The sequence below is a fragment of the Pestalotiopsis fici genome (genome assembly GCF_000516985.1).
Source record: "Pestalotiopsis fici W106-1 unplaced genomic scaffold PFICI_Scf_5, whole genome shotgun sequence".
Lineage (NCBI taxonomy): Eukaryota > Fungi > Ascomycota > Sordariomycetes > Amphisphaeriales > Sporocadaceae > Pestalotiopsis > Pestalotiopsis fici.
The window spans coordinates 3660258-3671296 of NW_006917095.1; the positions used below are offsets into that span (position 1 = coordinate 3660258).

Below are 11039 nucleotides of genomic sequence, written 5' to 3' on the forward strand. Positions count from 1 at the left end.
GGCTCGCCCCGGCATCTTCCCCAAGAGTGCGCGGCTCCCGTCGTCTTATATTATTACGAGTCCCCACACTCTCAAGCCGTACCCGTTCATATATTACTGCCTCTTGCCCTGCGCGTGGCCACCTCCCGTGTCTACCTCCTTCAGTCTCATCCATTGACCTTTCCTTGTATTCTTGTTCTTGATTGCGAGATTCCCTTCGCTTTCTTCAAAACAGAAAAAAATGGCTACGCTCGAAAGTGCTCAAGCCAACTCCTCCTTGGAGAAGGACGGAGCCCTTCCTGGCTATTCAGCCCCAGCTCATGAGCATAGCCATCAGGATGGCGCTGTTCGCTCAGACAACTGGTTTACCCGCAATGGTCTTAACCTCGAGTCCTTCAAGAAGCGAGACTATGGCCATGGCCTTGTCGAGTTGGATCGCTCCATGAAACCGAGGCATCTGCACATGATCGCCATTGGAGGTTCCATTGGTGCTGGTTTCTTCGTCGGTTCCGGTGGTGCTCTGGCCAAAGGTGGACCCGGCTCTCTCTTGATTGATTTCCTGATCATTGGTATCATGATGTTCAATGTCGGTGAGTCGTAACTGTTGGATACACGCACCGATCGATTTGTTAGCTTACACTCAACCTCACAGTCTATGCTCTTGGTGAACTCGCTGTCATGTATCCTGTAAGTTATCCCATGGATTTTAGCACCCCGCAATTTTGTAACATCTCCCATCTCGGTCTTGTCGCTCACACTACACATTAGGTCTCTGGTGGTTTTTACACATATGCTGTCCGCTTCATTGATCCTAGCTGGGGTTTTGCCATGGGTTGGAATTACGTGATGCAATGTAAGAGGCCGCCGTCCTTTCATTGAGGCCACCCCATAACTAACCAGGTATCTCCAGGGGCTGTCGTGCTGCCACTTGAACTGACTGTGTGTGGTTTGACCATTGGGTATTGGGACACGGAAGGAAAGATCAGCGTCGGTGTCTGGATCACCGTCTTCTTCGTCTTGATTCTCATCACAAACCTGTTTGGCACCTTGGGATATGCCGAAGAAGAGTTCTGGTCTGCCGTCATCAAATTATCGGCAACCGTCATCTTCCTTATCATCGCATTCGTCATGGTTTTGGGAGGTGGCCCTTCCAACGGTCAATACAGCGAATACTGGGGTGCTCGGCTCTGGTACGAGCCTGGTGCTTTCAACAACGGATTCTTGGGTTTCTGCTCCGTTTTCGTCACTGTAAGTGCTTCTTTGTCACTTGTTCAATGCCCGACCCGGAAGCTCACCACTATTCTAGGCTGCTTTTGCTTTCAGCGGCACCGAACTTGTCGGTCTTGCGGCTGCAGAGTCCGAGAACCCAGTCAAGGCTTTGCCTGGTGCCATCAAGCAAGTCTTCTGGCGTATCACACTGTAAGAGAAATGACTTCAAGACTCAAAATCGAAAGAAATCTGTATGCTCACTGTTTCTCACTAGTTTCTACGTCCTGGGACTCCTGTTCGTTGGCCTGCTGATCCCCTACGACGACCCGAACCTGCTTGGTTCCAACGCCTACATCAACGTCAACGCTTCTCCGTTTGTCCTGGTTGGCAAATACGCCGGTCTCAAGGGCTTTGACAGCTTCATGAACGTCGTTATCCTGGTTTCGGTCCTGTCCATTGGTGTCTCGGCCGTCTACGGAGGTAGCCGTACTTTGACGGCTCTAGCCCAGCAAGGATACGCTCCCAAGATCTTTACCTACGTCGACAAGTCTGGCAGGCCCCTATTCTCTGTCAGCGCTGTCCTGATTTTTGGTCTGCTCGCCTATGTCAACCTGAGCGCCAGCGGTACTACCGTCTTTACCTGGCTCCAGGCTCTGTCTGGACTTGCCGCCCTCTTCACCTGGGGCTCCATTTGCTTGGCGCACATTCGTTTCCGCTCCGCCTGGAAGTACAATGGTCATACTCTGGATGAGATCCCTTTCCAGGCCATTGGAGGTGTCTACGGCTCTTGGCTCGGTCTTGTCCTGATTGTTCTTGTGCTCATTGCCCAGTTCTACACTGCTGTTGAGCCCATGGACGCCGAAGCTTTCTTCGAGTCCTACCTTGCTGCTCCCGTCGTTCTCTTCTTCTGGGCTGTCGGCTATGCCTGGAAGCGTGAAGGTAAGCTACTTTCTTATTCGCTTATATGTTCAGCTCTTATGTATCGGTTTTTAACTAATTACGATGATAGGTTGGCTCAAGATTAGCCAGATGGACGTTGATACCGGTCGCCGTGAGCTTGACTGGGATGAGATCAACGAATACAGACGCCACTTGGCTGCCCAGCCTGCATGGAAGCGCCTGTATCACGTTCTGTTTTAATGTAATGGAAATGTATAGACTGGAATATGTGGCGAATGGTATCCATGAAAGATGTCGGCTTCAGTATGAAGAAGTTACTTACACACAATACCCCTGTTAGTAGGCGTGGCTGCGCCGCCCCGAGATGGCTGGAATAGGCGCATGTAGCGAGAAAAGAATGTCCGGATTGGTTAAAACACGTCGAGTAATCCGGTACCGCTCAAGTTGGGCGTGCAAATTACAGTATATTGTTCATGCTTGTCCTCAATGCCCTATTTTACCAAGAGTCCCTTTCATTGCGATTGCATATCAAGCCGGATACTGTAGGTTGGAATCATCGACAAATACAGACCCGTGTGATTATACTCTGCGACTTGCTTCAACCCAACAAATCCGTCTGTGCAATGGTAAGCGCAGAATACCACTCCATGGAAGCTGTGAGAGACGTACTGAGAGGCCACAACCATAGGGCTTAGGTAGTTGGCGAATAAAGGATCAGGGATATATTTGGCTCGACGTCTCGTTAAGCATAAGCCCAAGCGCCAAACTATTTACATTGAAAGGTCCCGCTACCGTTGGGAACACTTGTTTGTTAGAGCTTACAAGACTAATTTAGACACCAATGGATGCTGACTGTGGCGGCCTTTACTTGTCATACGTCTACTCTCTGATGTGGAGATTTGCTTCTTCGTCTGCCGAGACCGTCTCTTTGATGGTGCATGTTGTCTGACCCTTGAGGAGCATACCTGTTGTGGCAATGTTACTAACCCTAGGCATCATGGTAATGATAAACTTTGGCCGCTAGAGAAGACTAGGTAGAAAAGGTTCTCTCTCCTTGACGACAGCTTACGCAGTAAGACCTAACAACTCAGGATGGGGCAAGCTGTCCTATAAGAAGCTTGAAACTCCTGGTCCTGGGAATATCCACAATCGCAGGCAACGTGCTGTTCCAAGTCTTGAGAGAAAAGCAATAGGATGGCGTTTTGCGCCCCTCCCAAGTATCGCTTCACTCATCTGAAGCCTTCGACTTCAACCCATGTGGTTCTGGAAGCGCCAGAGTTATTGCCCCTAACGGGGCATGATGATGTGTTCCTCTACACGAGATGCTCGCCCCACTTTGCCGCCGTGAGCAAGGTCTGGAATTGGAACAACACGGCTGAGCCGCTCGCAGTAGCTCGTTGCTTCTCCATATCAGCTGTGCAGAGAGTGATTCGCTTCTGCTCGGGACAAACCCCGAATGGGCAACAGGCGGGACGACAGATGCCCTTTGTCGTACGCTCCGGTGGCCACGATGCGTTTAATCGGTCGACTATCCAGCATGGCTTGATGTTGGACGTCCGCGGCCTCGACTCAATCACCCTCTCGTCCGACCGGCAGTCTGTGACAATCGGAGGAGGTGTCAGCGGCGGCAATCTGATCAATTTCCTCGACGAACATGGCCTCATAACACCTAGCGGATATTGTAATACTGTGGGTTACGTAGGCTGGGCGGCTGGCGGTGGTTACGGCGTGCTCGCCGGGCCTTACGGTCTAGGAGTCGACCAAATCTCGGGGGCAACCTTGGTCGACGCCAAAGGGAATCTTGTCGATACAGATTCTGACCCGAATCTCTTGTGGGCTCTTCGCGGGGCAGGTACTGGGAACTTTGGCGTCGTTGTCAGCATGCGCGTCAAAGTATATGAGAGGCCGCCTTACCTAGGCGGAATGATACTCTTTCCTGGTTCTGAGATTGGTCAGGTAATGACTGGGCTACAGCAAGTTACGGAGGAGGTGGGATCCCCTGATGAATTCAGTGGCGATTGCACAGTGGGCCAGGTGAGTCAACCGGGGAGAGACTGGGAACTTGGCGCGCAGCTCAACGTCCAGGGCACCAGTACCTTCGTAGGAAATTCTCGAGGCTGATTTGCTATACTTTATAGATGCCAGGATTGGGCGCTGTTGTCGCCATCATATTTTCATGGGCCCAAAGACATGGATGTGGTAGTGATCCCCTCAAAAGAGCACGAGAAGTACTCAGCAGATGCGAGGGTTTAGGCACCGTATTGCTTAACACTGTTGATGAAAGTAAGTGCTCGATCTATTCTTCATCTATGGTATTGGCCAGAGGCTGTCAATATGCCACATTGGAACGAGTACAACCATCCGTTTGGTATTCTTTAGAGCTTCCACACCGAGACATTGCATCATGCCTAACATTGTACTGCTAGCAACACCAGTCGCCTTGATGAGCACTATGCAGCCAATGACCTCGGCGCCAATGAAAGCCAGGATGCAGACCTTTACCGTCTCCGGATTGAGCAAGAAGTTGGCAGCAATACTAGCTCAGAGTCCAGTTCCAAGCAATTCATCCATGGTTATCATTCATCGCAGCCACGGCGCCGCAACGTATCCTCACTCAACACACTGCGAGGATCCAGTAACGAGTACCTCTTGCATGCCAAACCGAAAACCGCATACAATTCTTTGCATAACGGGGAGCACGGTTCCTGGGGGCGAGGGCGGGATACCTGAAACTCCGTAAGCTATTAGTATAATGTCCTTACCTTATCCGATCAGTGATTTCTCGAGAGACGATATCGCCAATACGAAGGCCAAGATATGGCACAGGAGCTCGACCAATGGTTGATTTCCCAAGAAGCTTCATTTTCCGGAAGGGGCCACTGACTCTGATCTTTTTAGCGGCGAATATAAAAAAGTGTCAGCATGGGTTGAGGAGATCTCGCAAAGGATTGTGCAATCAGGGATCGCGTTGCCACGGACCTATGTTAGTTGGACAACGAACGAGGAGGCTGACACCCGTCGCTTATACGGCGATAAGATAGCCGAACGGTTGAAGGATCTCAAGCGCATCTACGATAGTCACAATCTTTTCAGCACCGCTTATCCCAGCCTCGCGTAAGGTGGTGGATGAGTGGGTGAGTGGGTGAGCGAGCTGATCTCGTTCCCCTGCAAAGAAAGACGAGCCAAAGCCATCCGAGGTTCGAACGGGAAAGCATACCTTGTCATTTGGGCGCAAATAGCGTTCAATATCATCCTGACCGTTAGATGGGTGAGACAAGGCGGGCGGGAAACTAACTTGATTAATAGGCATTACATCCCACCAATCTCATTGGTGAATGTTTACTTACCCTGCAGCTGATAACTGGAAAAAGAGGAGATTTTGTGTGTATGTACGATGGTTGCCCGTCCATTTACTGGGCAGGACTCAGGAGGCGAATCATTGCAACTGATCGCAGCTATGATAACATCTCAGCTCCATGGCTATGAATTGGAGATGTGCGACTGGGACTTTTGGCGAGCTGGATGTGGGAGCAACTGCCAAGGAGAATATGGGACGCCCCAAGCAAATCGTACGACCTCGATTCTGGCCAAGCATTCTTGTTCGTACATAGTACGGAGATTCACCGAGAGACCTTTTAGTTCAAGATAATGTGCACCAGTTTATTGGCACTAAGGTATTGTTGAACAAATGGGCGACTTTGCTGCTGCTGGGTAATAGGGTAAGGCAAGTAAGCACCATGGTGACAATGGGACTAAGAAGTCCTCCGCATGACCTCGGGAGCCATAGGACTTAAAATCTATACATGCGCCAATCGCACGTACTGGAAGCAGTAGTATCCTGCAGGGAGGGTTATGTAGTTGTGTGGCGACTCGGATGTGCGCCGATACAGAAGAGGAACAAAACGGTGAACGTCGGGGTCCTGCAGCTACAGAGTACGTAGTGGGCAATGATACTGGGCTGGCCTGGGAGGTCAGCAAACCAAAAGTAGGCTGGCGGGATCGCAGTCAATCAATAATACATGGTAGGCAGCAGAGACAGACTTGACAAAACACGCCCTGTGCCATATACGAGCAGCATAGCGGTGTTTGGAGACTGCAGAGACAGATGCCACTAAACTTTGTTTGCGCATGATGTGCTTCGAGAAGCTCAGGCGGGAAGGCGGCACGTCTGCAGATCATGGATCGATCCTCACCCCGCTGCCCGAAAAGTGAGCAGAGTCCATGGGAAAGGAGGGTGTGGAGGGCCGTTGCTGTGCCTCTGTGGCGCTGTGCTGAGAGATCATAGATGGCCTGCTCATTATGTATCTTGCACGCTTGTTGCTACGTATTCCGTAGGCATGGACAGGTTATCTATCCAGACGGATGGTCTTAGTTCATGATCATGTGTCTGCTATCACGATGAGTGACGGGGTCGTTCTTCGATCGTTCCTCCTATCTGTTCTCAGTGTATGGTTTCCCTAGCCCACCATTCACTTGGCAACATGAGGCTAGATGCGACCAGCCGTGCAGTGGCGTTTGGGGCGAGCAAAAGCCAAAGGGCTCGCTTGTTATCGCATGCAACTGAAAGTATCACCGCCACCTGCCTGATTCGAATCAAGAGCTGACAAGTGAGAGCGTGCGACTCAACAGGCGTTCTCTAGCCAATGAACGACGAGTAGCGGCCACCACCCCCCCCCCCCCCCCCCCCCTCTGTGCACACTGGCATGTCTCAGCGTTGCTTCTGGATTCGGGAAACGGTGCAGTCAGTTGAGGACTGAACGGCAGCTTGACACTATCTGAGCGTAGAGACTGTAGCTTACATAGGTGACAATGGAAAGAGGTTATCTGTGTACCTGATGAGTAGGTAGGTAGTCGATAAGGCATGTACAATGGACTCTGTGCGGTGGTGTAGGGAATATTCGAGTGCTAGAAGGTACATTGTAATTAGAAATATTACCTTGGGTAAGTATGCATACACAGTGCCGTACTCACTTTGTATGCAGAGCACCCAACTACCTAGTGTACATCCAGCGCCAGCGGAAAGCAAGCCCTTGCAGATGTGAGAACTGGCGTGGCTGGCGGGGAAGAAGGTACTCTGTAGGAACCATGTAGAGGAGCTCGTGTCAGGTAGGTAAGTACATACATTACATACCTTGCCTGCCTAGGTGCACCGAAAGAAGAAAAAGAAGACCCTTGAAGCGAGAGCACGCCAACCAACGATATTCTGTCGCTTGTTCGCGACATTGCTTCTCTGCCATGCATTAAAGTAGCAGTACAGGATCCCGAGAGTTGTCAACGTGAAGAATAGAGTCTTGAAGCAAGCGAAAGCTTCTTTTTGTCCCTCCCTTTGTTTCTATAGCTTCTGTCATATTACCAATGTTGTATGGCATTATTATCACTATTGCCATCGCAAAGCTTTCAGCTGAGTCTGATCTTCGTCCGGGGGGAAGAGGGCGAGAATTCTTCCCTAGAATTTGGAAGAAATTAGATATCCGCTGCCAATGACTGACGGGCTTGACGGGAGGGGCGTGAGCTAGCACTGATCTCACCTTATGGCGCACGGTGGTAGCAGATCACCTCGATCCCTACTATACGTAATGTATTGCATGTCCCTGATTACGATAGAACCTCGGTGGAAATCCGTGGTGAGCGATACTAAGTCTTGGTAGGCACTTATCATGTCTGCCATATTTGCAAACATTATTCCGCCTGCGACGGTATGCTTTCTGGGTAACTAAGTACACGGTACCTAGACACTCAACAAATGAATGGGCATGTAAAGGATTAGACAACCAGGCAAGTGGGCTGGCTGGGTAATGGATGATTACACTCGAAGATTGTACGCCAAGGAAACGACAATCATCATCAGGTGATGGATTGACAAGCTGATTGCCATGCACGGCACCAACAAGTATGGTATTCCATAGGTAATCATAACTCTGGCGGTGTCGCGGCGCTCAGGTTGCTTGAAGTGGATGTCCTGTCGGCCAAGTATACTTAATTTAGTAGCGGTCGGTGGGACAGCGGACGGGGCCTATATCTCGATTCACTCTTCCCTGGGAGCGCCCCGCCGAGGCTCGAGCCATGTGGTTGCGTTGCATCTGAAGAAGGATGCTGCACTAAGGTGAAAAATGAATGACTGGACCGAACTCCGTCGGGTCGAGGGCGATGATCATCAAAAAATTGATGGAGCCTCAATAGAAGAAGACGAGGCAAGCCCTTGAATGCAAGCAAGGCAAGTAGTATGTAGGTACACTGGGAAGACTGACGGACTGGCTGGTAGGTATGTAAGCAGCTAACAATCCCACTACTCCTACCTACATCGTACATATTGTATGTGCCTCCAGTACATTACTTATGGAGTGCCTACATTACATACTACCTCATACTATGCGGGCATGAGTGGTGGTTGCAACACCCCCGGGTTCGTGGTTGGTGGGAGTACTAGTAGTGGTAGGCAAGCAAGTAGTAATGGGGAGATATCGCGGCAAACGGATTATGGAGACTGATTGACCTTGCGCAAGCATGTCGGGTATGCCTGTCAGTCATTTAGTCAGGTTGAGTCAGTTATGTTTGGCATGTGGTCGTGCGTACTCTTTTTCTTCTTTTTACCGAATCGCGTTGTACACTAGTAGCTGGCACCATCTCGTGTGTTGCCGACGCTTGTGTTGCGTGGGGCCCCTAAAGTGCCCATTTCTCGACAGTACTGATCTTGCTCCAGGTACGAACACTACACTAGATGTGAAAATTCCAGCTCGGATTACGACTGTTATTAGACCGCTCATTCATGAAGAAAAAAGTCAAGTCAGCTCGCGAGAAGGTCAAGGCGGCTAGAAACATTGTCATAATGCCAAGGCCGGGAAGAAGAAGAAGAAGAAGAAAGAGTAGTAAAGGCGATGAGCTTTCCGTGGCTCTGGTAAATCTAAAAGCAAATAATTCAAAAGAACAAAGGCGAAGAAGTAAAAGAGAGAAGCTTAAAGTGCAATGTACCACCACCACAAGCCTCCCCATTGGAGAGATCTCACCTCACCACCGCTACACATACCTAACCTAGGTACTTTACTGTTGTTACCTTACCCTCACGCCCTTACATTAAGGTAGGTACGGGACACAGGCGAAAGAAAAAGGCAGCTAGCTGTTGAGCCGCTCATCCATCACCCATGGTCAACTTGAGGCCTGCCAAGAGTGAAGCTCTTTGCCTTTTCATCCTCTTCTTTCGCTTCAGTTGCTTTTTTTTTTTGCCAGTGCTGTGCCGCTGTTGTGCTTAATCAATTTAGCAAAATTGGCAGCGAAATAAGCTTGCTTGGCTTGACAAGACCTACGCATGCTGCGGTGGCGCTAGCATTAATCCAATCCATGCTCTTTCATTTCTTCTTCCGCCGTCGTTGAAGGAATCTCAAGCCTCTTTATTTCCTTAGCTTGGCTTTTCTTTTTTTCTTTTTTTCTTCTTTTTTTAACCTCTACGTCTACGGTTTTGATGTAGATACTTGCCCAGAACATAATTCAAAAATAAAGAACCAAAAAAAAGCAAAGATGTGTGGAAAAAAGAGAGAGAGAGAGAGAGAGAGAGAGAGATAGGAAGAGGTGAGAGATGTTTCCCCAATTCCCTCATTCTCTCATACCCGTTGCCGTACGACTCGTCGAATCTCCCTTGTTTCCCTCCAACTAGATGTTTGAATAGACACACCACCACCACCCATGATTGGCGTGACGGGTTAACAAGCAACGGGCAACGGCCACGCGCCACACGACTTATCTAGTGTCCATACGTATCATTTAACTACCATGCACTAAAGGAAGAGACTCCGGAGAAAAAGAGGGCCAGGATCACCGACTGACTTTGGCACTGAAGCCGATGAACGGTTGAAACTGACGCGCAAATGGACGCGCCGAGATCCGCTATATCGTCTGCTCGATCCTCGAAGTGGAAGGTCGGTTGGGTATCATCTACTGCCGAGCCCCCCTTAGCATTAAGCGGCCTGCAGGCCTGCAAATAGTGAGCTAGGGGTCAAGCCGGCGCACCATCTTCCCGCTGACTGCTCTAGCCATTCAAGATCACGGAAGACCCTGCCCTGCCTGCTTGCTCGTTCGTAAGTGAGGGTACATGGTCAGGTTCAGGTAGCTTGGCATCCACCCCCAGTTTGCAACTTGCCCACCCACCATCCCCCTCCCAATCCCTTCTGGCCCCGAGCACCCCAGCGACTCTTTCGGTGGTTGAGTGGGTAGATCCAACAAGTGGCATAATACCTACCTAGTACCACAGGTGCGCCGCAGACCTTGCCTACCTACACTCTTCCCGGCCCAAGTCCAAGTCCAAGTCCAGGTCCAGGTCCAGGTCCAGAGCAAATCATACACCCCTCCCCCTACTGCATGCCATTAAAAAAAAGAAAGAAAAAAAAGAAGGCTAACTCAGCCGGCGAGACCCTTTCACACGAGATAGCCAAAGAGAGAGAGAGGTTTGTGTCCCTGTCCCCGGCCTGCCTACCTACCATTGCAAAGCAACCCTTACCAAAAGTCCTCTATCTTTCTTTCTCTCTCTCCCACTCTCTCAATCACTCACTCTCTTTTTTTTTTTTTTTTTGCGCCCGCTATTCACTTGAGCGCACTTGCGAGACCCTGAACAGAGCCTACCCACCCCAAGATTCTCCCGTCTTGGATTGGCTGCATACGGCCGAACCCACCAGGCGGGAAACGGCAAGGGTTGTCCAGATTCGTTCCCTCGTCGGCTCTGGGGTCCGAGTCTGGTCTGTCTACTGAGATAGCCACTCTTATACCCATCCTTCCCTTGCAGTTATCATCGCGGACAAGTCGCAGGAGGCGAAGGGACCCCCATGTAACGATAACGTTCCTCCACACGCTTGGTTCCGAAATTCATTCGTTCGTCTAACCATCTGCGTGCCTGACCCGGCATACATATTAGAGGTGCCGCTTCCACACCTCCATCGAGGGATTCTGAATACCTCTTTTCCTTC

The 11039-nt window shown here is 50.3% G+C and overlaps 2 protein-coding genes across 2 annotated transcripts; both read left to right on the top strand.

Moving 5' to 3' along the window:
- Nucleotides 1-220: 220 nt before the first annotated feature.
- Nucleotides 221-2328, top strand: PFICI_08389 (Amino-acid permease; the record flags this gene model as incomplete). The annotated part of the gene is made up of 7 exons (XM_007836970.1): nt 221-569; nt 632-666; nt 748-832; nt 890-1227; nt 1286-1398; nt 1463-2127; nt 2198-2328. 7 exons carry the CDS (start codon nt 221-223, stop codon nt 2326-2328), a joined length of 1716 nt encoding a protein of 571 aa, XP_007835161.1.
- A 954-nt stretch (nt 2329-3282) lies between these two features.
- Nucleotides 3283-5206, top strand: PFICI_08390 (uncharacterized protein; the record flags this gene model as incomplete). Its single annotated transcript, XM_007836971.1, has 4 exons — nt 3283-4122; nt 4227-4371; nt 4515-4824; nt 4987-5206. The coding sequence occupies 4 exons, from the start codon at nt 3283-3285 to the stop codon at nt 5204-5206; spliced, it is 1515 nt and encodes a 504-aa protein (XP_007835162.1).
- Nucleotides 5207-11039: the final 5833 nt, after the last annotated feature.